This window comes from Manis pentadactyla, chromosome 9, assembly GCF_030020395.1.
Source record: "Manis pentadactyla isolate mManPen7 chromosome 9, mManPen7.hap1, whole genome shotgun sequence".
NCBI classification, from domain to species: Eukaryota; Metazoa; Chordata; class Mammalia; order Pholidota; family Manidae; genus Manis; species Manis pentadactyla.
Genome location: NC_080027.1, coordinates 43,259,439 through 43,286,767, shown reverse-complemented (window position 1 = coordinate 43,286,767; position 27,329 = coordinate 43,259,439). Strand labels below are relative to the sequence as shown.

The 27,329-nt window shown below is 42.0% G+C and overlaps 2 protein-coding genes across 2 annotated transcripts; one reads left to right on the top strand and one right to left on the bottom strand.

The window, feature by feature from the left end:
* The first annotated feature begins 5,639 nt into the window (after positions 1 to 5,639).
* On the top strand, positions 5,640 to 6,637 carry LOC118912150 (olfactory receptor 51I2-like). The gene has a single exon (XM_036884948.2). The coding sequence runs from the start codon at positions 5,675 to 5,677 to the stop codon at positions 6,635 to 6,637; it is 963 nt and encodes a 320-aa protein (XP_036740843.1). The 5' UTR covers positions 5,640 to 5,674.
* A 5,672-nt stretch (positions 6,638 to 12,309) lies between these two features.
* LOC118912168 (olfactory receptor 51E1) lies at positions 12,310 to 13,342 on the bottom strand. Its single transcript, XM_036884963.2, has one exon. It carries the CDS (start codon positions 13,340 to 13,342, stop codon positions 12,389 to 12,391), a length of 954 nt encoding a protein of 317 aa, XP_036740858.2. The 3' UTR covers positions 12,310 to 12,388.
* Positions 13,343 to 27,329: the final 13,987 nt, after the last annotated feature.

The following is a 27,329-nucleotide window of genomic DNA, read 5'->3' as shown; positions in this document are numbered from 1 at the left end:
TATTAACAAGTCAGACATTCAGCAGTGGCAGCAACTAGATTAGCCTTGGTGAAAGGGAGTTTTTCCACCTAATTGTTGCTTACTTTCATCCCTGACACCACTGGTCACTCAATTCCAGGGCCCACTGTGCAAGCACTGCGGTGAGCAAGGTCAGAAACTTACTGAGAACTAGATGTGCCATCTGGTTTACCTGGTTGTTCAGTGCTTCTTTACTATTGAGACTAGCTGGGAATTAATGTGAGATGTGTAGATTTTCACTAAGTTACATTCTCACATAGCCATTCACATGTCTGCCCTAGACTTATTTGTCCTCAGTTTTCCAATATTTCTTCTTGTCTGCCTCTAACAAACTCAAGCTATTTGCCAAAGTTCAGGAGTCCACATGTGACCTTACCTAACACTACTTCCCTCTGTGCACCAAGTTGATAAGCCAGGTATATTATTCAGATCTCTGCCCATTGGGAATAGTTCCCCTCATCACTGTTTTTCAGGGATGTTCTGAATAAGATAGCATTGAGGCAGCATTATTTATTTAACTTCCCCCTACATACGCAGCCACAAATCTATCTCAAATTATTTGCTCCTCCATCAGCTAGTTACAGGGAAATCCCCATGAGACTACTGGTGCAAAATAAGAGGAAAAAGAGATACATAACAGAAATCTGGGCCACCTGTTTATGTGACTCAACTGGTACTCTAAATGCATACCAATATAATTGATTGTTACTGTCTGTACCCACCCTTATGACATGGATGGGCCTGACATTAGCCATATAAAATAGGTAATCTTAGTCACATAGTCATCTGCTGCTTCATAATCAGGTAGTTAATCTCTACTAGGGTCCAGTGATATTCTAATACCTGTGTTTTGCACAGACAGGACCCTCTGCTAGAAAGAGCATGGTTTTGCTCCAAAATATTAGAAGCCTGTGCCATAGCACTCCCAGTAGGACTTGATAGAGACTTCACACTACTTTTTTACCACAGATACAATGGGCACCATGATTTTACCAAGTTACATAGATTATTGTATCACAGACTAAACCTGCTGCTTAGCCCTCTCTTGTTTCAGGTCCTCTGAAAATTGACAGCCTGCTACATGCTTGATAAATGGATCAAAAGACTATTCCCAAGTGTGTATGTGTTATCTCTAATGTCCAGGGGAGACTAACAGGTGCTGTGACTCTTTGCTGACAATAGCAAATGCAAGGTGCAATAATCTGCCCCTTATCTTGGAGAGGGCATACTGACGGGACACAGAGCACTGATCTTGTAAGGTCTTCACTGATGTGCCAGGCTGCTTCATATTTAAGGAGTTTATCTCCCTACTCTGCAGTATGCATGTTGTCTTGCCAGGGCATTCAGAGTGCTTACCACTTCCTGATCTCCAAAACCTTATCAAAAATTTCAGTATCCATATCGAAACATCATGTTCCTTCAGTTCTTGAAGCTCTTTTGGCAAAAACCACCTTTCCTTCTGTGACATAGGCACTACCTCTTTTCTCATAACCGACTAAGTATTCAATCTAGTTATTAGTCCCAAGTAGACTCACCCCAGTGTTGCCTAACTCTGCCTTTTTCCTGTAAATAGAAAGATACTCTTTCTAAAAATGAGATGAACAATACAGATGGGCCACCGAAACATCAAAACCCATTGAAAGCATGTCTTGGAGAGGTCTGGGCTAGATAACCAGTCTCACTCCAGAGAGCTCTGATCATTCTCTCTCTCACGTCTGGGCTTTCCTTTCTCCTCACAGCTCCCTCCAGCCTCTATTCTCCCTACACTTTCATCACATGTTCCCATCCTAGGGGTGGAGCTCAACAGAGTGTTTCTCTGTGAACCCAAGCCTGATTTCTCTGGAGACTGCCTACACTGCCCTGCATCTGCATAAAAGGGAACTATCTTGGCTGCAGGGGCTTCCCGGGGCATGGTACAACACAGCAGCCTGTGAGGAGCCAGGGTGAGTATCCAGGGCCAGCCCCAGAGCCTCCTCTATTTCCAGAGTCCTGGAGGTCACCTCTGTCACCTCCTTGTGTCCATCTCTTGACAAAGAATCAAAGAGAGAAATGACAGAGGTAGCAGAGAAATAAGGAGAATTGGGTATTGAGTATCCCACGCTGGCAGGTTCATACCTGCATAAGGGAGAAGAGATCAAGGAGGATCTCTTCCTGTGGCTCATGGATTAAGTAGCTCAGAAAAGAGCTAAGAATCCCATATTCTATTTCTAAGAATGGAACATTACCTAATTGGTCATCCAAAGCGGCTGTGGTTAAGGGGACCAAAATCACTTCTGGGCTGGCATTTTATAAAAAATATAAATGTTCATGCTTGACAACCATGATCCACAGATTTCTCCAGTGACTTTTCATTCATTCATTCATCAAAACAACTGAATTCCTAAGATGTACCCATACCTAGTTCTGCGTGTAGCCTTATGAATATAAATCAAAATTACTGTTCGTAGGAAGCTCAAGCTAGTTGAAAGGAGAAATTGAAAATTACCATGTAAATGACTGAATTATTGAATGGTGTTTTCAAAAGACATGAATGAACAAATAGAAAGGAGGGAAAAAATGTTTGGGGATGTGGTGATTGGTGTAGCAAAAACAAAAAATTAGGAGCAAGTAATGCTTAAGAGAAGGAGATTTGGAGGGGGAAAAAAACAGCAAAGTGAAGAGGTAGGAAAGTAAAAAAATAACTGTTTTAGGAACACTGGATCTCGAATCATAGAATGCCACAGTTAGAAAGATAGGTAATGTGATCCAATTCCCTGATTTTATAAATGAGAAAATTGAAAACCATAAAGAGATACTGACATGTTTTTAGTAAGCCTGGAACCAAGTATAATGTGTGACAAACAGTGCAGCTTATTTGAAAGAACAAGGTATTTGTTGCTGAACAGAACCAAGATTAAATAATTCTATGATGTCTCCTGGCTAGACACTTGACTCCTCAAAGCCTCAATGTTTTCATCTGCACACATGGAGAGAGTTAGATCTACCTCACGATGTTTCAGAGCTGAGGAAATTTTCACTGTTCATTAAAACTTGACTAATTCCTATATGTGCCATTTATAACCAGCATATTCAATAACACAGTGGCATACTGGATCCAGAAATATTTTTCTAATTCTCTGCATTAAAATAAGTTGGCATACATCATATCTGCTTCATGATGTGTTACTGTTACTCCAACAATTACAAGGAATAAAGAGAGAATCTGAACATGTCTGGAGATGCAATTATCCCAGAAATTCTGGTTCTAGAGCCTGGAAGAGATGTACACCCAAATGAGAGTACAGAGCTCCAGCTGAGTGCATGATGGAACAGACTAGAAAATGATTATGAAATTCAATGGAGTAGGTATATGCCAATTTCCATATGGTGCCTTAGAATAATGAGCTGATTAAAACAGTTTGAGAAAAGCTGTAAGAGGAGGAGGTGGTGGTGTATGTTGAGGGCGATAATACCAGCCAAGCAGATGCCCTAAGAAACTATAAGGGAAATAATGACACTACGAGCAGTTGAATTAGGGATTGAACAATGATTGGAAGGAAAACAAAGATGTAAGGCATATTGTGTAGATAGGATAAGTTGATGAGAAAACATCTACCCACCAGCTTTAATCCTATGCAGCTCATCCAATAGAAAGGCTGTAAGTATACATGTTTCTTCAGGAGTCCCACCACACTTCTCAAGGCAGAGTATGGATAAATCCAACTACTAGAGATTCACTGTGGACACTGTTCAGAAATTTAACCAAATCTTTCATTGTAAATTAGTTTTTTATCCAGCCATCCATAAATCAAACTTTTCCAGTTCTATAATACATGATTGCCTGCAACAGGATCTCAACCACCCTACTCTTCAAATTCAGCCACTGATCCTCGTATCTGGAAGATAAGGGACTAGAACTTTTCTTTTATATCCTTTTCTTTCATGAGTTTATAGACTTGATTATTCATTCTGTTTTTTATTTACTCAGGCAAGCAAATATTGACTGAGAATCTACTCTGTTTCAGGCACTGCCTGAGGCAAGAGCTATGTGTCAGCAAATAAAACCATATGGCTACTGAATCCATGGATCTTACAGTCTAGGGAGAGAGAACCAAAAAACTTCAAGGAAAGAAGCAATCATACAATTTTTAAATGTGTTGAATAGTATAAAGGAAACTAAGAATGTGTGGCATAAGGATAATGAACGGGGTATGTGGCACAGGGCACCTACTTAGTGAGGGTCATCTCAAATGGCTCTCTGAGAAAATGATATTTAAGACTTAAAGAATAAGAAACCAGACATATGAAAAGCAAAGAGGGGAGTATAGATGAACATGAAAGCCCCAGAGTAAAGTAATTTGGCTGTTTAAGAAAACAAAATAAGGTTAGTATAGCTAAACAACACTGAGCAAAAGGAAGTCCATTATGTGACAAGGGTGGAGAGTTAGGCAGGTGCTAGACGATAGGGGTCTGTAGGCCATATCACAACCATTTTATTAGAGTCTGTTGGGGAATGACTGAAGGGTTTAAGCAGGTGAGTAACATAACCTGTCACTTCCCTGAACCTCAGTTACATCTTCCCTAAAGGAAGATTAGCAGTCCCTTCAGGGTCTACATCACAGGATAACTATGAAGATTAGATGGATAATATATAATGAAAGATTTACAGAGATACAATGTGTTAGGCGATACAGTAATAATAATAATAATGATAATCCTATCTGTGGTACTTTGCATTTGACAACTTTTTACATACTTTGTCTCATTAAAGAAGAGGCCACAGGAAAGAGTATTGGATTTGGAATCAGACAGACCTGGATTCAATGTCTAGGACTCCAATATATGAACTGTTCATTCAGAGGTCAGCCACTACAGTTTCTGAGTCTCAATTTCCTCATCTGTATAATGGGAAAGATGGTTTGTCCGAAGTCTCTATTGATTCTGAGTATGGGAAAATTCACTCAAAAATACTGAAGCAAAATCAAGCAATTTATTATACATTAAAAGTGTATCATACAAAAGTCAAGAACAAGAAAAACATGTGACCTTAGTGAGATGCAGTTTCAGGAAGTGCAAAGCTGTCTCCATGGGGGAAAAAGTAATTTCTCACTCTGACTCTCCCTCTACGGAACTGTACGGACTCTCACCCTTGCTTCTGTCTGCATATCTGATTCAGTTACCGTTATCTCTTTCCAAACAGGTATTCTCTTTTCTCCCTCTGCCCAAAGAAATAACACAGCCTTAACTGGGTAACAAGTAGACAGTGCCTAAGCTCTGAACTGCAATTACTATTTCCTGGCACAGAAATCTCATTCCATCAACTTTATGGATGATGAACGTTCACAGGATAGGTAAGATTACATAGTAATGATGTGACTCTTAGGGCCCAATTCTGTGGTTAAGGGAAACCAGGCCTTAAAAAAGATATTTATGATTTCTATAATCAAATGAGAAAGTCTAAACAAATGCACTAGTATAGTTACTGGAATATAACATAATGAGAGTCAGTGAAATTTTGATTTTTATCATATTTGAAACACATTACTAGTTATGAAACTGGATTTTTTACTGTTTGGATTCTTTACTAGGCTGCTCCTTTTTATCTTCCTGGATCCTGTCAGTGTCTACCCAGTCTGAAGAGGTCAAGTCTTTCTGGAACCTCAGCTGCCTCCCAAGGATGCTCCCTGCCCAGTCCTATGTCAACACCTCCTCCTTCCAGCCACCTGCTTTCCTGATGATTGGCATCCCAGGGCTGGAGGCCCTCCATGCCTGGATCTCCATCCCCTTCTCCTCCATGTACACTGTGGCCCTCACTGGCAACTGCCTGATCCTCTTGGCCGTGAGGAGGACTCCCAGCCTGCACCAGCCCATGTACTACTTCCTGTCCATGCTGGCCCTCACAGACGTGGGCCTCACCTTGTCCACACTGCCCACCACGCTGGCCGTGCTCTGGTTCGACCGTCGGCTCATCGGCTTCAATGCCTGCCTGGTGCAGATGTTCTTCCTCCACTCCTTCTCTGTGGTGGAGTCCTCGGTGCTGCTGGCCATGTCGTTTGACCGCTTCGTGGCCATCTCCAACCCCCTGCGCTATGCGGCTGTCCTCACAAACAATGTCATCATCAGGATTGGGATGGCTATAGTGACCCGTGCCACCTTGTGTCTCTTTCCTGTGCCATTTTTGATTAAGCGTCTAAACTTCTGCACTGGAAATAACTTCCTGTCCCACTCATTTTGTTTCCACCCTGATGTGATGAGAAGAGCCTGTGATGACATCACCATCAATATCCGCTATGGGCTTTATGTAGTACTGTCCACGGGGGGCATAGACTCCCTGCTCATCATCCTATCCTACACTCTCATCCTGCACACAGTGCTGGGGCTGGCCTCTCCCAGAGAGCGCATCCGGGCCCTCAACACCTGTGTCTCCCACATCCTGGCTGTCTTTGTCTTCTTTGTTCCAGGTATCACCATGTCCATGATCCATCGTTTTGGGGGGCACCTGCCCCACATTGTACATGCTCTTGTTGCTTATGTGTACCTGGTGGTACCCCCTGTGCTCAACCCCATCATCTACAGTGTCAAATCCAAGCCCATCAGGGAGGCCGTGCTCAGGGTGCTGAGGGGGAATGGCCAAGGTTGATGAAACTATGAACAGCATATGGGTACCATAAAAAAGAATTGCTGTACCTCACAGGAAACTGCTGTCCTCAGAAAACACTGAAAATTCCTAGTCTATAATAATATGGAGGGAAGACTATCAGGTCTATTTATGTTCACCTTTTACTTTTTACAGGATGCAGTGCTGAAAATAAATGACTGGAAATATACTAAACTTGGTCTTTTATCTCTAGTAACTCACCATCTTGTGCTAGGAGGCACAAGGTATGTAAATAAACAAGCAGAGTTATAAGTACAATAATAAAGTTCTGTGCAAGAAATTACTTAGGCACTACAAATTGGTAGTTGCCAGAACTTACCTAGGAAGATTGGACAAACTTCTACAAAGGAGAAAATGCTTTTAATTTCATCTTGGAGAACCTGCAGGGTTTTTCCAGGCAAAGAGGAATTGAATAATAAAGAGAAAATTCTAGGGAAACAAAAGAGCAACATGAAAAAAAGTCTCCACATTTTGAAGAAGCAAATATGCTTGTGGAAAGATGAACATTCCTGTGCTTCTTCATGTCTCTACCACTTGTTATATCTTTACAGTTATGACTGGCATAATATTTGACTGCAGCTCATCGTCCTATTCTAGGATGGAGTGGTAGGAGATGAAGCCAGAAAGGTAGTGGCCAAACTGTACAGGACTGCACAAACTATGTAAGTACTTTGGTTTGTATCACATACAAATCACTTATTAAGTTGTTTTGCTATGAAATAAATAAGGAGTATGAACTACAGATTAGAAGTATGTTCAAGAGATGAGCAAGACTGAACCCAAAAAGACTATCAGTTTAAGCTCTTACTTGATCTCAGGATCTTCAAAGACACCATTTACTCTGCCCACAACATTCACATCCCCTCATCGACCTAGGTCTCATTTCTAGCTACCCTAGAAGAAAATGTATCAAGAAAGAGTTAAACTGTTGTTGAGAAGTCAGGGATGATAAGGACTGAAAACCTCAGGCACACAGATCCTTGATGATGATAGGAAAAGCTCTTTTGACAATTTGAGGCCAAAAGATGCATAAGTGGAGATAAGTTAAAAAAGTTTTCTAAGAGATTTGGCTATGAAAGAGACAAAAGAGAAATATAGGATCTAAGCAGGTTGGTACTCATTGTCAATGTTGTTTTTAATATGAGGGAAATTTGAACTTAATAAATGCTAGAATGACTGAGATGGTGAGTTTGAATATCTGAGAGGGAGAAGGAACATGGCATGAGTTTCCTAAGAAGGTAGAAGGATACTGACCCAAAGCGAATTAATAAAAACGTACATGGGACCCAGTTTGGTGTCATCTTGATTAATAAACACTTTGTGATAATTATGCTAATGAAAGAAAATATTTCCTCCTTTGATAAATTTATACCTTCAGCAGTTTCTTTGGAAAGATAAAGAGCAATTTATTTTGAGCCCCTCACTTTCCAGTTTTTTTTCCTTTAGATTTTACTCAACAATTATTTAGTGCTGCATTTATAAGGCTAGACTACTTTAAGAATATCAAAAATACATTCAGAGGTTTGACACACTAGTAGTTTATTCTTCATTTATTCAACTGCCTGGTGCAAACACAAGTTAGTGGAGAGTTGCAAGTGGGATAGGTTTGGCTCTACATAAGTTTTAAGGAACGCAGGCTGCTGGTGGTTTACCATATGCAACACATGGCTTCCTACATCACATCTGATGTCAACATGGAAGATTGCACATGGGAGGGTTTTTTGAGCCAGACCTAGAAGTAGCCCATGTCACTTTCACTCACATTGAAAGTAATGGCTAGAATTTAATGACACCAACTCAAAGGAGACTGCAAAATGCCTATCTGTGTGTCCAGGATGGGGAGGAATTAGGTTTGGTGAATAGTAGTCAATGTCTGCCATAAGCACCTACTATGCTTCAGGCATATTACCAAATGCCAAAGATTCAATGATGAATAGATTCAGTGAAACAATGCTTATATACAACCCAGCAGCAAATACAAGTACTAAAAGCATTTCCAAATACAATGAGTATTAAAAAGGAAGAAAAAAGTGTGTTGTGGGGAAACATATCAGAGAACTGAAGATTGAAAAAGGAAATGAATCTTAATCATATGTAAGATCACATGTTTCAGAGTTTGTTACTTGAGTAACTTGGTGAAGACAGTTTTCACATCATATGAAGACAAGACCTGTCTAGCCTTGGAAACAGACCCCACAGAAGCAGTGCTGCCTAATTCCTATCCATCTAAAGCAAAATTGTCTTCTTGTTTCATACCACACAAGATCCCAAATAAAGCATAGCCCTGAAGGACTCCCTCACTTGCCTCCTACCAGTCACCCTCAAATGGCCAATGTTATCTACCCTGTCATCTCACACTTCCCATCTTAACTAGTGGCTCCCAAATCTTGCTATCAGAATCACCCATGGAGTGTTTAAAACTTTGTGGCTTGTTGAGCCCTATGCCAGGCCTCCTGAATTAGAATCTCCAGTAGGAGCAGACCTGAAAATCTGCACTACCAAAGAGTTCTCTGGGTGGGTCTCATGTGCAGTCAGAGAACATTTGTCCATGAATCAGCAGCATGTGAGAAACATTAATCCGAATGTCTCCTGCCATAAAACCATTCTCAATAAATTTTAAAAGATTCAAATCATGTAAAGTATGTTCTCTAATCAAAAGGAAATTAAGTTAGAAAGCAATAACATATATGTATATGCTTTCAAAGTGCATGAAATCATTGAGAGACAACAAGTATGAAGTAGCTGAATAACAGGATATGTGGGAAAATCAGAAATATCATACCATAAAAATAAAATGGGGACAGATAGAGAACAGAAGAGTGGCCTGCTTCTACTCTAAGAAGTTTGAACTCTATACAGAAGGAAGCAAAAGACATCTGAAGGACTTTAAGTAGGGAAGTTAGGTAATCAGAGTTGTGCTTGGAAAAACTCCTACAAGCTACCTGGGATTTAGGACTGCTGCAAAAGATGTTCAAGGCAAAGAGACCAATGCAGAGGTTATCACCAAACAAAAGGTGAGTATGTGGACAAGAGTGCTGGCAGTCAGAATGAAGAACACAGGACATATTTTTGAAACATTTCTAGATAAAACCTAAAAATATAATCAACTGCTTTATAGACTGGGACATAATAGTATCCAGACTTCTTCAGGACACAACAAAGGTCCACATGGCACTGATAGGAGGGCCAGAGACAGGAATGTCCAAACAAAGGGACTAGGGAAGGTATAAGGATGCCCACATAAAAGGTATATGATGAAAGTCTTTGTGCAGGACATACCCTAATTTCCAGCAACATTTCCTAAAAGAAGCAGCTTCTCTCTCTCATTCTAGTTCTTAACTCCTGGCTCTTCTAATTGACATAGTGAGTATTCATGAAATAAGTGACCAGAAAACTGATCTAGAAGTTGGGAGATTCCTTCAGTAGTTCTGTCCCTGCTTCTGGTATTCAGTACTTATCAAGAAACATAAGGAAGTTGGTGGTAGGAAGAGTGGTGGTGGTGGCAGTGGTGTGTACCTACACATGTGTACATGCATATTTACACTCACAAAACAGTTAAGTCCTTTGGGGTCCAAGCCATGAAACTTAATCCTGAGCATATTAACTATCATAGACTTGGAATCCATTCTAAAATATAGTATAATTTTGCATCTCTAGAAAAAATTCAAAATCCATCTGTCTAATTTATCTATTTTCTATTTGTGCCTCCAATAGGATTTCAAATATAAAACAGATACACACATTCATCATATGCCCATGCAGACGCACGCACACACTTACTAAAAATCTGGAAATATAAACACCAAAATGCTAACAATCATTTTTCTCTTATGGTTACAGGTTTGCTGGAATTTTTCATGTATTTATATTTCTCTTATATTTTTAGAGAGTCTGAGAGCTTTTCTGCAGTGATCATATGTTGCTTTCCTAATAAGAAAAAAGATCTATCTCTTTCTCTCAATCTCAATGTCAGGGCACTACTGGGAAGTAGGCTGATCTTCCATTCAGTCCAAAATGACCAAAGCCTTCATGGACTCTATGCTCTCCATTCTGCTGGCCACCACTCACCTTGGTATATCATATTCCATACTGCCCACAATTCTCATCTTCTGGATTCCAGTCTAAGAAATCAGATATGTTTTTCCTATGCCCTCTCTACCAAGTAGTCCTGAGCTATGAGTTTTGGCCAGAAAATTCTGGCTGGCCCTGTGTCATACCCTCCACTACCACCTACTTCTTACACTCATCTACCTCTCTTCTGATCTGACTAGCACTCCTCCCTCTGTGAGTAGTGGTCTTATTTCTGTCCTCTCCATTCCTATTGCACTCCTGTAGTGCCCAAAACCCCTTCTTCCCATTCTGCTCCTTTCTGGAAGTGTTGTTCCTGGCTTGTGAGGCTCTGGGTGGACCTCTGGGGCCATATTCATGCTAAGTACAGCTAGCAGGGATTGTTTATCAGCCTCTTCTATGGTCTTGTTCTCCAAGCACTAAATGTGGGCTTCCCCACAGGGCAGCTCAGAGCCCTGGGGATATACAGTGTCCACTTGTATGTTCTTCTCAGTGTCTGTGGAACAGTGCTTGTGTTAGCCTTGCTTCCTGATTAGTCACATAGGCTACTGGCCTTGCTCAGTCTCATGATGCTTCTGCTCCTGACTCCATCTGCCATGGCCCTGTCTTTTCTTCCATGAACTTCTAGGTGTTCTCAGCTGCATCTCTCCATAAAGTGTCTCTCCAGATATCCAGTGAATGTCTCCACTGCTAATCATACTAGACACTTTTCGGGAATTATGAAACATTCCTGATATGATACTACTACACAAGTACAGTGGCAAATAGACCAGGAACAAGTGGAATTAAAGCCATCAACAACATTAATAGGAAATTCCTAAATACAACAGTGGATGAGCGAGAAAGGAAATTAAACACCTCTCCCAGAAAATGCAAGACTCTGGAAACACCTAACTTATTACCACCCTGGCCTCTGTAACAGTTCCTGTGCACAATATGGGATTGGGCATCAAAAGACTTAAATCTTTGTAATCTCATTTAATTCATTGATCCCCATTAAACATCAACTATACCAATGAGGTTACTAATCATAGTCCTGCCTTAATCAAAACATTGATAAGAAAGTTAAAGTGTCCTTTGGCTATGAAAACCCTCAAAACAGAGCGTACCATCTTTCATTAACTTGGTAACCAGTCTTTCCATGGTTTTACTTTCAATCCCTTCTTAAGAGCAGGTGCCCAGAAGGCAAGAAAGTATATATTCTCTGTGGAGGTCACTTTTATTCTCTGTGGAAATCCAATATGGCTGGGGATTCTGAAAAGGAAATCAGAGTTTTAAGACAGATTATCTGATTATATTTTATTTTCTGTTTTTTTACTTTTGCCATGCTTATCTCTGAATCCTGTGGACCATCAGTGCAAACAATTTATTGTGGACTGAATGGTTAAATGGGAAGTAATAACCCCTCAACCACAGCTGCCTCAAGGCTTTAGTAATTATATAGAGAGAAGAGCTAAGGGGAAAACATATTGAAAAATGGGGAGGGGTGGGGTGGGAGTATATTGTTCTGCTGCCCCTGTCCAGTGGAGCTTCTCCAACCAGCTTCATCTTTGAAGGATCAGTTGTGTTTTCATTACGGAGATTTTTTTCCTAATACTACCTTCCAAAATGTTGATATTAAAATCTGAATTGAAGGACTTTGAATGAAAAAGTTTTTACAGACACCTAGGGATCTGCAGTGTGGGTGAGCACATGCAAAAGATGAAGGATGCGCTTCCGGATCTCCCTTGTCTTCACTCCATAGACAATAGGGTTGAGCACAGGAGGAACAAGCAGGTAGGTATTGGCCATGATGACAGGCAGGAGGGTGTCATGCTGCTTGCCAAAGCGGTGCACCATGGACAATCCGATGAAAGGCACATAGAATATGAAAACAGCACACACATGAGAGACACAAGTGCTGAATGCCTTTGCCTGGGCATCACGCGTAAAGCCCAACACGGTCTTGAGAATAAGCAGATAAGACAAGGAGATGAGAAGTGAGTCCAGGCCTATGGCAGAGATGATGACAATGAGGCCATAGATAATATTAACACGGATGTCAGCACAGGCCAGCTTCATGACATCTTGGTGCAGGCAGTAGGAATGGGAGAGGATATTGGAGTGGCAGAATGGCAGCCATTTGATGAAGACAGGCAGGGGAGCCATAAGAGCAGCACCCCGCACCACAGCAGCCATGCCAATCTTGATGACACGAGGCATTGTCAGCACAGTGGCATATCGAAGTGGGTAGCAGATGGCCACATAGCGGTCAAAGGCCATGGCCAGCAGTACTGTGGACTCCATGCCAGATAAGGAGTGGATGACAAACATTTGTAGCAGACAAGCATCAAACTGGATGGTAGTGGAATTGAACCAGAAGATGGCCATCATTTTGGGCATGGATGAAGTGGAGATGAGGATATCAAGGCTGGAAAGCATGCAAAGAAAGATATACATGGGCTCATGCAGGCTGTGCTCAGCCCGCACAATGTAGATGATTGTCAGGTTACCTAGCACAGCAATAAAGTAGAGGGAGCACAGTGGGAAGGCCAACCAGAACTGAGCTTCTTCCAAGCCTGGGAGGCCTACTAGAATGAAATATGTGGCACTGGATTCATTGCCATTGAGACCCACCATAGTGAAGAAGCTGAGCTGCAACCGGTGCCAGGCAGGTAGCGGCTGGAATGCAAAGATAAGCCACTGTCAGAATCTCCAGAATCCCAATGCCATGTTTCTTTCCCTTCACCCTGAAGTCCTATTCCCTGACCCAAACTCCAACTTCATTGTCTATCCAAACTCTGATTCTATCCTGAATTCAATCAAGTCATCTATCATAACTCAAGGTCCAACCCTACTTACTAACCACACCTTTAAAGTCAATCTTGAAAACTAGTGAAATACTATGGAAAAATTTCTAAGCATATTTTAAATCATTCAGTTCACCACCGGTAGGCTATTGACTGAGTATGCATCAGACTTAGGTGACAAAAAATCCCATCACTTCCTGCCTCCTATCCTACTCTTATGTTCCCCTGTGCTTAATATCAACTGTAATTCTATCATTAGACAATCTTTAAAACTAATTCCAGTCCAATGTAGCAATACTACCAGTAACACAGATTAACACTGAAACCTAACCTTATCACTAATCCCAATGATCTCTCTCCAATTATAATTTAACCCTAACTTTAACACTAACCTAAGACTTAACTCTAGAAGCCATCTCAAGCTTAACTGAAAATTTAGTAACACCTATTTCATTATAATAATCCACTAAAAAAACCTGACACACTAACTTTTTCCTGAACTCTGCAGTTCACTCTTGCCCAAACATCCACATAAACTCTTCTGCTGGTCCAGGCTACCCAGTTGCTGTCATAAAAAGGAACAGTGGCTGCAGTGGATGTCAGTGGTATTCCACTCAGACCCCCTCCACCAGCCCAACGCACCGATATCCCATCTGCAGTGGGTGTTGAAAACTAAGGCTCCCTTTCTCCAGAAAATTATCCTTACCAAATGAGAGGCACCTCACCCTGGAAGTTATGCTATCCCACCCAAGGCACACCCAGAGGTCCGTCAATTGCCTGCCTGACATAAAGGTACAAAAAGCTGACCTCCTTGTCTCCAGCTGGGATCAGAGCCGTTGTGCAATGTGTGCTTCAGCACTTCCTGAGGAGCCCGACCTTCCTGAAACCACCTTACTTGGCTTTCTGCCCCTGTTCTATTCTGGTTCCCTTGCTCCTCTTCTGAGGACAGCAGTCCCTCAATGTATCATTTAAACAAGAATCCCCATCTCACGCTCTGTTTCTAGGGGACCCATCAGGCTTAAAAGAGCGGGAATGACACAAAAGACTAAGCCTGAGAGATGACCACATTAGAAGCACTGGAGGAATATCCAATCCTATAGCAAGGTTCTGGTAGCCCCAAATATGGCTACAAAAGTGATGAATATAAATAGAGATTGCTGAGATGTGAAATGTCAGACTTGAGTTTTCTCACATCACCTCTCTCTGAAGCAATTAGAGAGTTAACTAACTTCCTTCCTCCTTTCCTTTCTTCCATCTCATGTGTTCCTATGATTTACTGGATTATGTAGATCTGTGTAGATTTCTACACATTATGTATATGAAAATATGCTCAGCTATAATTTGGGAGCTATCTACCTCCTCTTCCTATTATGGAAATAGTGCCGCTTATTGCTAGGATATATTCAAGATAATTTTATCTTGGGAAGGAAAAAGAAAGGTTAGATTCTTGAGATCTGGCCCTGACAACTGCAGTAGGGGCTTCCTGCATGGGTTACCAAAGAGTAGCTGAGTGTGAAGACAAGCTCATGGCCAGCACCAGGAGGGGCTTAACCCATTCACTGGGCTCAGGACATGTTAATAATCTTTGTTCTGCCAATTAGCTGTCACAAAGAGGTTTCCTTGGGCCTGCTGGAGGGAGAACGTTATAAGGTATATTTAACCTAGAACTTCAGGCAAAGAAGCCAAAATCATCAGTGTCCCTTAAATCTTCCATATGACCTCTCTGTAACATGCCACTATGAACAGATCCCTCCTTAAAGCTTCTCCTTCCTTCTTCTGCAGCGAGTCATCTCTCTGATCACTACTTCATGGTCTCCTTTCTAGATCTTCAGCCTCTTCTGCTTGACTCCTTTTGCTTGTCATCCCCTTCTGTAAATCCATTTGTTATGTATCAACTTGATTCCCAAGTCTATTGAGCAAGCCTTGAATTATTTTTTGTAATCTAGATTTGAAATTGATCCTGTATCCAAGTCCTAGTCCACAACTTTGTTACCTTTGTGATCTGGGGTAAATCATTTTTCCTAAGCCTCAGTTTCCTCATCTCTAAAATGAGGATCTAAATAGCCACTGCCTAATAGAGGCCAATGCGAATGAGGTGGTAAGTATAAAGCACTTACACAATGCCTGGCACATAGTACAAAATGTGCAAAAAATTTCTATCTGTTGTTAACTGTTTTCCTATAGCGTCCCCTTTTTTTTCTGTTTTGGTGACCTAAACAGTCACACAAAGGTAGGTACTCTGATTTTGGCTGCTGGGCCTCCAGTGTAACCTTCTTCATTTGCACAGTCCCAGTAATCTTCTAACCAAAATAATCCTAGAATAAAGACTAAACTATTAGGCTGTGGCACAAGGTCTACCTTTAAGCATCTGGCCCTAGGTTCTCTCCCACCACGGCCCACCATGCCCTTGTGCTCCAGCCACATTACAATGCATGCTGATGCATGAAAGTGGCATTGATTCCCAGCTTTCTGTCTTTGTCTTTTCTACTTTTCATCTCTTTGTCAAGATCCTTCCAAGTCTCCCTCCTTGGCTTTCCACTGAGCAAAATCTTACTCATCTTTCACATCCTGGTTTACTGTCTCTCTCCTATGCTATTATGATAAGCTTCTTTTCCCTGAGTATAATTAAATGTCTCCTGCTCTGTGCTCCCAAAGAACTTTGCTTAGGGCTCTTTTTATGCATTTATAGTCCTGAACTGTAACTACTGCTATATTTTTTTTCTCTGAATTATGGATTCCTTAGTGGCAGGGACCTTACCATATTTACTAATTAGTATTATCTAATGTTTATTGAAAAGAAAAGTGGGTTTATCAAAAGAAGAATCCCTCAGTGGATGTCTAATGAGGGCATGGCCAAGGATAGCCAATAATAGTAAGAACTGCCAGCTGTCTGAACTATAAAGACTTCTGAGAAGAATGAAAGAATGTTGGGAAGGTCACCAGAAGGTGATCTTAAGTTTAGAACAACAATCTTTAGGGTCAAACAGTAAAAGGCTTTCTTACTCAGGAAACCATACATGGAGAACAGGGAGGTATAAAGCCTTAGCCCTACATAAACACAAAGTGGACATGCACAACAGTTTGTGCCTGAGAGAAGGGGTGACCTAGGATCCCTCACCTGGAGACATCCCAAAAAAGGCTCTGCTACTCTGGGGGGCCAGATAAATACCATCCAGAAAGTTCACATGAACAGACACATAGGACAGAGCAATTCCCAGAACAAAAATGTGCCATCTTAGGAAACACTGGAAAAGAATCATGGTTTGGCATATTCAACCCTATTACCTCTGAGGGTAAAATGATGTGGTGAGCAAGTCTTGGGTTGGGAATACAAGTCTCAGCTCAAAATAAATGGAGACAACAATAATAATAGTTATAGTAATGCTGCAAAGTTATATGAAATACAATATGTCAAAGGGCATGATTAAAACTGCATCCCAGTGGACAAAGCACTTCTTTTCACATTTCCATAAAAACTGGCAACAGAGTCTCTGAAAATGTACAAACTTTCCAGAAATTTTTCATTTGGTCCCTGTCACTTGAACCACACCTCCACTTCAGGCACACACACATACAGATTAGCAGTCATTCTCTCACCATGGCAAAGACTAAGCACTAACACACAGGTATCAGAAACTGAGGACAGGAGGATACAGCTGGCTGGGAAGGGAGGTGCCTCGGCAGCAGAAAGCAGGCAGCTATCACTGGAGGAAAAGTATGAGACTGGCCCTCAGAAGACTGCAGCAGGAGGGAAATGAAGGAATGGGGCCAGGAGCCGACGGTAGGATCCAAGGATCACCCCTCCGGCTGTCCAGCCTTAGAGCATCCCAGTCTCCCACAGTCCTGCCAGGAGACAGGCAGAGGGACCAGATGACATCCACTCTGAGCAGCTGTTGGTAATTAGAACCATTTGCACGCACTCAAAGGATGTTTGGAGCTCAGGAGGAAACTGGAGATAAAGCCCTCTATTTTGAAAATAAAACTTAACTAAGGAAAATAAACAAAGAGAAGATTTTTTTCCCCTTTTCTTTCTTTTTTATTTTTAAGAAAGCCCACAGTGCCCTAACCCCCAAGGATGCTTAAGATTTTCTCTGAAAAAGTCATACTATCTTAGCAAGACCCAGGAATGTTTCTTGGAGAACTATGAAGGACGTCTTGGCCCCTTCTTGAGAATAAAGGGAGTAGAAGGCCCCAGCTACACAGAGTGGAAACCCATTTTGAGGCCTTCAGTCCTCCTCTTTCCTTCCCTCTGGCTGCTAGGACCGTCTTCCAGTGTCAGCTCAGCCTCCATGACCAGCCCAACCTCAACTCCTCCAAGAACTCTCTGAACTCCCTCCTTCTCAGAGACCCGTGGAAAAGCAATTAGGGAGGTAGAAAAAGGGGCTAGGAGCTCTATCTCTTCTGGCCCAAGAGAAAATACACTGAGGTCACTCCCAACACTGAAGTAATAACAGAAATCACTGAGTGGCAGCAAAATGCTGGACACGGCAAAAAGATTATTTCAAAACCAAAACAACTCTGCAAGGCCTATTCTAGGTTACCTTAAATTGTGCTTTACCTTCTGAAAGCTAATAAAATACACCCAAGAGGCACAGTAGAAGAACTTGGTAAGTAGGACACGTGCCCCAGGTAGAACTGTGGAAGGGAACCCGAGGGCACAAAGAGGACCCCCCTGGACTGGGGCTCAGGCAGTCTCCTCTTTTCAGCTCCACTCCTTGGGCTGTGACTTGGGCAGCCTCCACAGTGGAGATTAAAAAGCTTCATAATCTACCAAGTACTTCCTTCCCATGTGATTACAGACTCTCATCAACCTGTCAGGCAGGTGTTATTAATCCCATTTGACAGATAAGGATGTTAGGAACTAAAGCTCTCAGTGCCAAATCTATGTGCTTCCCAGGCTACTGCCCTGCTCCTCCCCCAGTCTCCTTATAATGGACCAGTGCTTTACAAGACTATTTTATTGTTATTCACCAAGGAATCTAAAATTTGAGGACCCATGAGTCCAGGGGGCTTCTCCAGAACTCAGGACACTGGACCAGCTCTCCCCACTCAGGTTCAGTGGTGAAGGGGAACGAAGAGGGAATGGAAAGGGGATTGGTGGTCACTGCCAATGTCTGAGCTAAACACACCTAATGTTCCATGTCTACAGCAGTGGGTTGAGGACCTCTGGTGCCACTGCCAGCCTGTGGGAACATCTGGAAAAGAATGTCTTTGGAAGGAAGCCCAGAATACCTGGGAGCCTCTGGCTCCTATTCCCAGACCCAGAGAGGAAAGGCAGACTTCAGGGGCAATGCTGTGGCCAACAAGGACTACAGAAGCTCTTCATTCAATTCATGGAGAGGGAGCCCTTTTACCTAATATTCTGTGAGAGTGGTAGCTCCAGAACTGTATCCATTCCAGATCATCTACACCCTCAGTTCCCCACAACTTGCTTGGATTACATAAAACAGATGAACCCTTGCCGGGCACTGGTTATTCATGTCAGAATGGCTACAATGATAATGAGACAGAGAGAGTGTAATTTCTAACTCCATAAAAACTGAGTGAAGCTCCCAGCCCCACTCTACTCCCTCGAGTCAGCCTGGCCCTCCAAAATCATCCCCAGCCAGAGCTCTAGGGGTTCAGGTCCCTGCCCCCCATTCCTCAAGTAGGACCAGAGCTAGTAAGTGTCCCACAAACATGTAAAGCTTGACTTTGTTATCAGTGCCTTTTGGCTGCCCTGTTGCCTGCAGGCAGGGAAATGGGGTACACTGGGGAAGCCTGACCTGGGATTTTGATCAACATAACTGATTTTTTCCAAAAGTTATTGATTGACTGACTACTGTGTGCCTGAATCTGTGCTAAACACTGTAGACACTAAGATACAGAGTCAACAAGGCACAGTTTAGCCCTCCAGTGATGGGGAGAATTTGAAACAAATATGTAGCCATCACAGCATGTCGTGATAAATCCTAGGACAGGGGTAAGTACAACAATCTTGCGAACAAACAGATGATAGATCACCAAAATGTCAGGCTCTGCAGACTTCCCTGAGGAGGTAACATCTGAGCTACAACTTGCAAGGCCAGTGACAGGTAACCAGCCATAAAGTGTACTGAGGGCCAAAAACTGGAGATAAAACAGTGGGCAAAACAGAAAAGATCACTGTTCCCAAGGAGCTCATGCTCCAGAAGAGCAGTAACAAAAAGTTAACAAATAAGCAAAAACACATAAAGATAAAGGTAAGTGCACTGAAATTAAGATAGAGTGATAGGATAGGAAAGGACAGGGGCAGTGAAAGCCTCACGGAGAGCTGTGTGATGAGAAAATGCCATTCTCAGATCTCGGGAAAGTGTTCCAGGCAGAGGAGGCAAGAGAAACAGATCTGTTCTTGGGACTCACAGAATAGAGAGAAGGCCCACGTGGCTGGAGTTATTGAGAGCACAGGAGAGTTGTAGAAGATGAGGTCGTGGACGAAGGCAGCAGCCAGATTGTGCGGTGGCTTGTAAGACATAGCAAGGGGCTTTGATTTAATTCTGAGTGACTTAGGAGAATTTAAGCAACAGACTCGATCTAATTTTGTTTAAAAGTATACTCTGGCTAATTCAAAGACCCAGAGAGAAAGAGAAATACCTTGTTTGGAAAACTGCAAGTGGTTCTCTGGCGCTGCAGTGAAGAGAGCAAGGCAGGGGGAATCCAGTGTAGACTCGAATCCACTTTTAAATGGGTTAAAGAATGAAACCTGATCCTAGACACAGACTGAGAATCAGAGTCCCAGGAAGACTGCTAAGTCCCATCTCAGCCACAGCCTGACTCCTGATGGTCAGACCCCATTCAAAGCCCTTACCCCAGAGCTATAGTCTGACCTCCAATCGCAAACTGAGCTCCAACCATACTAACAGCCTGGGACTGGCCCTGTCCACACCCTGAGCCCCAGGTCAACCTTAACCCAGTCCTAATTCAGCCTGTTCTGTGCTGCCATTCACCTTCATTTAGACCAACTCCTGCCAGGCTCTAGATAGCACATCAGTAAACTGGTCGCTGGAAAACTGCTTGAAAACTACCCACGCAGCTGGTATCTAACACCATCCAAGGTTCCCTTCACCATGCACACATGGAAATTGCTAAGGCTGTCTGTCCTGAGTCAGAGGCCTCCTTCTCATCCCCTGGCCCCAGCCCTGTCCTTCTGGTTCTTCATGGCCTGGTTTCTCATTCACTCAGCAGGTCTAATGGGAGATCCTAGCCACAAGCAGCCCGCACACCTAGACATGTTCCCCAGTCTCCTGCACTCACCTTTATTGCACTGAAGAAGCGTGTGCCCTCCTGTCCAGCACTCCTCCTCAAGAGGTCTAGCAGGATGCACTGAAGTACAGCCCTCTCTGTCTCCACCCCTTCCTCTGGGCATCTCTGCTTGGGGTTATTTATTAGCTGTCTTACCTCCCCCCTCTTCCTCCTCCTCCTCCCTGCTGTAGGGTAGGTGCTGCCCAGAGGGTCTATCAGCAGATACCCTTTAGTAGCCAACTTGGTTTTGGTGTCCTTCTTGGCTTCTGTGTCCTGGGAAGGTGTACCTGGCATGTGGGGAAGGAGGGGTAGTGGGGAGAGGGGTTTCCAGAGCCTTCCCCAGATGAGTCCTATGCCAGCTGGGATATTTATGCCAGCTCCCAATGTGAAGTTAGACAGGGGTAGTGATTAAGAAAAAGCTAGAAGAAACTTATTTGTGTGGTCATGGCCTTTGTGAGGGGCTTTTCTGCAAATTTCTTCCCCATGCTTGCCTATCTCAGTCAGAGGAGAAGCAGAATAAACTTTCAGGGAGGTCCAATGATAAAATACCAGCTCCTCTACTTCTGAAGCTTTCTCTGTCCTCCACTTTCTTTCTGATGGTGGCCCCTGATTGAGTCGCGGCTGAGCCTGGATCCCAATGGACTCATTTGCCTTTTCGCAAAGTTCTAAGGCTGTATCTTCTTTGTCTCCCAAGCTCTGAATCCTGTGTCTAGCCAACTCATAAGAGAGATCCTCAGGGGCCATGCTTCTATCTTCCACCCGCTGACCTTGGGCTTCTGAACTTCTGCCTGAGGAACGAGGATGTGGTTTCCTTAACCCTCTCCTACCTTCAGTACCAGCCATACTGACATCTGGTTTCTCTCTTAAGGGTAAAAATAGTGAAAATAAACATTTTGGGGAGCTACAGAACAATTTTAATGTGAAATTAAATACTTAACATACATAAATAACTAAAAAAAAAGTCTATAAATAAAGCAAAGTAATTTGTGTTGGTTTCTCCTTATTTTTTTACTAATCAGTTTTACAACTGTTAAGTTTTAAATTCACAACACAGGGCAAGCTAATTCAAGCTATGCAAAAATAAATGTCAAGCCAGGCCATTGTAAGACCCAACGGCCTTATTCTGGTCTGCGCTTCCCCCCAGTGAGGAGACGAAGGCCACGGCAGATCGATGCAACAAGCAAGAGGTTTATTATTCCAGCTAGCTGGGGTCCAAGTGTCTGCCTGGCACAGCGCGTTTCAACAAGGACCCCGAGCACTCAAAGCCAAGGGCTTATATAGCATTTTCAAGACACTTAACTCATACTAATTTTCCACAGCTGCACATTATTTTTGCAAGTCATACATCCTGGGGTTAAGCGAGAGCAAGATAAGACCACTCCTCAATTGTTAGGGAGGTTCTGCACAATAAGCTTGGTATGTAAGATTAGCTGACCAAGGTTAGCTGACCGAAGGCCACAGCTGCCCCCAACCCAGTGTTCATGATTAACTTGTTTTCCAAGGCCTTACCCAGTTCCAGTTTTTCTTTTTAAGTCACATACCCAGAAAATGGCTTCTAGGCCCTTAAGATGGCTACTCTTATGCTAACCTATTCCCATTCTTACACCATCTTACTCAGACCACAACAAACTGGTGATTCCAAGAGCTCCAGGTGCCGGCAAAGCCTGCTGCCTGACACTCCCTGCCATCACCCTCAAATGATTCTGTGGCCTCCCTCAACCTCCCGTACACTAAACTGCATGAAGACTTTTTTTTTTCTTTTTTTTTTTTTTAAATAATTATTTTTTATTGAAGGGTAGTTGACACACAGTATTACATGAGTTTCAAGTGTACAACACAGTGGTAGAACATTTATATACATAATTCTAGGTTCCAGCTATCACCCTACCAGGCTGTTACAATATCTTGACTATATTCCTTATGCTATACATTACATCCCGGTTACTAATTTATTTTACCATTGGAAGTCTGTCCTTTTTTTTTTTTTTTTTTTTGTGAGGGCATCTCTCATATTTATTGATCAAATGGTTGTTAACGACAATAAAATTCTGTATAGGGGAGTCAATGCTCAATGCACAATCATTAATCCACCCCAAGCCTAATTTTTGTCAGTCTCCAATCTTCTGAGGCATAACAAACAAGTTTTTACATGTAGAACAAATTCTTACATAATGAATAAGTTACATAGTGAACAGTACAAGGGCAGTCATCACAGAAACTTTCGGTTTTGCTCATGCATTATGAACTCTAAACAGTCAGTTCAAATATGAATACTCATTTGGTTTTTATACTTGATTTATATGTGGATACCACATTTCTCTCTTTATTATTATTATTTTTAATAAAATGCTGAAGTGGTAGGTAGATACAAGATAAAGGTAGAAAACATAGTTTAGTGTTGTAAGAGAGCAAATGTAGATGATCAGGTGTGTGCCTGTAGACTATGTGTTAATCCAAGCTAGACCAGGGCAATAAAACATCCACGTATGCAGAAGATTTCTCTCAGAACATGAGGGGGGAGGTTCTAAGCCTCACCTCTGTTGATCCCCAATTTCTCACCTGATGGCCCCCCTGCGACTGTGCCTGTCTTAGGTTGTTCCTCCCTTGAGGAATCTTACCCGTCTCTGGCTAACCAGTCATCTTCCGGGGCCATACAGGGAAATGTGAAGTTGGTAAGTGAGAAAGAAGCCTTATTGTTTGAAAAAGTTAGCTTTTTACTTCTTTGCATATTTATGCCCTGTGGCTTCTATGCCCAGCATTTGTCTTGAGGTATCTTTACCACTTGGAAGAATTATGATACTCGATAATTTTCGATATGAGGAACGAATTCTATATAAGGGTTGTAATTAGGAAGGAAGAAGAAAAGCTATAGAAGTAGCAGGCGGAAGAAAACATGGGAAGATTGATTATTTCTTTGACATATCTTCTTGTAGAGTAACTTCAGCATGTATAGGTTTTAAGCTACTACTTAAATTGCGCACACACATTAACATAATAGGAGTATAGTTACATAACCAAAGCATACCTGTAATTACCAGCCATCTCCAGTGAAACCAAGAAAACCAGTTAGGCACCTTAGGCATTTGTGAAAACTTATCTATAATATGGTGGATATTGTCCAACTGAACTTGAACAGTCTGAGAGAAATCAGACAAATTAAAACAACCCATTCCTGGGGACTGTTCACATGCCTTATGTTCTTTTAACAGTAAATAGTCTGTAGTTGTAAGACTTTGGAGCGCTACAATTTGCACTTCTCCAAATTCTTGGTTGAGTTCCAACAGTATAGATCCAGTCCAATTTTGTTGTTTTACTGTATGCACAGTCCAGCTTAGATATCTCCTTCCTCATTCCCATGGCAAGTCCAGGAACCTGTGGGATGAGTGCATCTACAGCTGTAGCAGTGCGTGGATCTTTGTTGGGGTTTTTTGATGATCATCTTCTGGCATGAGTCTTCCAGAGGGTGCAGATGTTGGAAGTTCTTTTTCATATCGTATCTTAGTTCATTTTCGGGGTAGCCCAATTAGGCTTTGATCCTCTGTATAAACACAAACAGACCCTTTGCCTACACTTTTATATGCCCTTTATACCCTTGTGTAGAACTCGTTGGAGGTTACCACACAGGAACTGCCCTTTTTTTTTTTTTTTTTGCTATCACTAATCTACACTTACATGACGAATATTATGTTTACTAGGCTCTCCCCTATACCAGGTCTCCCCTATAAACCCCTTTACAGTCACTGTCCATCAGCATAGCAAAATGGTGTAGAATCACTACTTGCCTTCTCTGTGTTGTACAGCCCTCCCTTTTCTCCTACCCCCCCATGCATTTTAATCTTAATACCCCCCTACTTCTCCCCCCCTTATCCCTCCCTACCCACCCATCCTCCCCAGTCCCTTTCCCTTTGGTACTTGTTAGTCCATTCTTGAGTTCTGTGATTCTGCTGCTGTTTTGTTCCTTCAGTTTTTCCTTTGTTCTTATATTCCACAGATAAGTGAAATCATTTGGTATTTCTCTTTCTCCGCTTGGCTTGTTTCACTGAGCATAATACTCTCCAGCTCCATCCATGTTGCTGCAAATGATTGGATTTGCCCTTTTCTTATGGCTGAGTAGTATTCCATTGTGTATATGTACCACATCTTCTTTATCCATTCATCTATTGATGGACATTTAGGTTGCTTCCAATTCTTGGCTATTGTAAATAGTGCTGCAATAAACATAGGGGTGCATCTGTCTTTCTCAAACTTGATTGCTGCGTTCTTAGGGTAAATTCCTAGGAGTGGAATTCCTGGGTCAAATGGTAAGTCTGTTTTGAGCATTTTGATGTACCTCCATACTGCTTTCCACAATGGTTGAACTAACTTACATTCCCACCAGCAGTGTAGGAGGGTTCCCCTTTCTCCACAGCCTCGCCAACATTTGTTGTTGTTTGTCTTTTGGATGGCAGCCATCCTTACTGGTGTGAGGTGATACCTCATTGTAGTTTTAATTTGCATTTCTCTGATAATTAGCGATGTGGAGCATCTTTTCATGTGTCTGTTGGCCATCTGTATTTCTTTTTTGGAGAACTGTCTGTTCAGTTCCTCTGCCCATTTTTTAATTGGGTTATTTGTTTTTTGTTTGTTGAGGCGTGTGAGCTCCTTATATATTCTGGACGTCAAGCCTTTATCGGATGTGTCATTTTCAAATATATTCTCCCATACTGTAGGGATCCTTCTTCTTCTATTGATGGTGTCTTTTGCTGTACAGAAGCTTTTCAGCTTAATATAGTCCCACTTACTCATTTTTGCTGTTGTTTTCCTTGCCCGGGGAGATATGTTCAAGAAGAGGTCACTCATGTTTATGTCTAAGAGGTTTGTGTCTATGTTTTCTTCCAAGAGTTTAATGGTTTCATGGCTTACATTCAGGTCTTTGATACATTTTGAGTTTACTTTTGTATATGGGGTTAGACAATGGTCCAGTTTCATTCTCCTACATGTAGCTGTCCAGTTTTGCCAGCACCACCTGTTGAAGAGACTGTCATTTCGCCATTGTATGTCCATGGCTCCTTTATCAAATATTAATTGACCATATATGTCTGGGTTAATGTCTGGATTCTCTAGTCTGTTCCATTGGTCTGTGGCTCTGCTCTTGTGCCAGTACCAAATTGTCTTGATTACTATGGCTTTATAATAGAGCTTGAAGTTGGGGAGTGAGATCCCCCCTACTTTATTCTTCTTTCTCAGGATTGCTTTGGCTATTCGGGGTCTTTTGTGTTTCCATATGAATTTTTGAATTATTTGTTCCAGTTCATTGAAGAATGTTGCTGGTAGTTTCATAGGGATTGCATCAAATCTGTATATTGCTTTGGGCAGGATGGCCATTTTGACGATATTAATTCTTCCTAGCCACGAGCATGGGATGAGTTTCCATCTGTTAGTGTCCCCTTTAATTTCTCTTAAGAGTGACTTGTAGTTTTCAGAGTATAAGTCTTTCACTTCTTTGGTTAGGTTTATTCCTAGGTATTTTATTTTTTTTGATGCAATTGTGAATGGAGTTGTTTTCCTGATTTCTCTTTCTGTTGGTTCATTGTTAGCATATAGGAAAGCCACAGATTTCTGTGTGTTGATTTTGTATCCTGCAACTTTGCTGTATTCTGATATCACTTCTAGTAGTTTTGGGGTGGAGTCTTTAGGGTTTTTTATGTACAGTATCATGTCATCTGCAAATAGTGACAGTTTAACTTCTTCTTTACCAATCTGGATTCCTTGTATTTCTTTATTTTGTCTGATTGCCGTGGCTAGGACCTCCAGTACTATGTTAAATAACAGTGGAGAGAGTGGGCATCCCTGTCTAGTTCCCGATCTCAGAGGAAATGCTTTCAGCTTCTCGCTGTTCAATATAATGTTGGCTGTGGGTTTATCATAGATGGCCTTTATTATGTTGAGGTACTTGCCCTCTATTCCCATTTTGCTGAGAGTTTTTAACATGAATGGATGTTGAACTTTGTCAAATGCTTTTTCAGCATCTATGGAGATGATCATGTGGTTTTTGTCTTTCTTTTTGTTGATGTGGTGGATGATGTTGATGGACTTTCGAATGTTGTACCATCCTTGCATCCCTGGGATGAATCCCACTTGGTCATGGTGTATGATCCTTTTGATGTATTTTTGAATTCGGTTTGCTAATATTTTGTTGAGTATTTTTGCATCTACGTTCATCAGGGATATTGGTCTGTAGTTTTCTTTTTTGGTGGGGTCTTTGCCTGGTTTTGGTATTAGGGTGATGTTAGCTTCATAGAATGAGTTTGGGAGTATCCCCTCCTCCTCTATTTTTTGGAAAACTTTAAGGAGAATGGGTATTATGTCTTCCCTGTATGTCTGATAAAATTCCGAGGTAAATCCATCCGGCCCGGGGGTTTTGTTCTTTGGTAGTTTTTTGATTACCTCTTCAATTTCGTTGCTGGTAATTGGTCTGTTTAGATTTTCTGTTTCTTCCTGGGTCAATCTTGGAAGGTTATATTTTTCTAGGAAGTTGTCCATTTCTCCTAGGTTTCCCAGCTTGTTAGCATATAGGT

What these genes read in the sequence shown, in the direction of transcription:
- LOC118912168 (XM_036884963.2), bottom strand. Translation starts at nt 13,342, where the DNA reads ATGGTGGGTCTCAATGGCAATGAATCCAGTGCCACATATTTCATTCTA.
- LOC118912150 (XM_036884948.2), top strand. Translation starts at nt 5,675, where the DNA reads ATGCTCCCTGCCCAGTCCTATGTCAACACCTCCTCCTTCCAGCCACCT.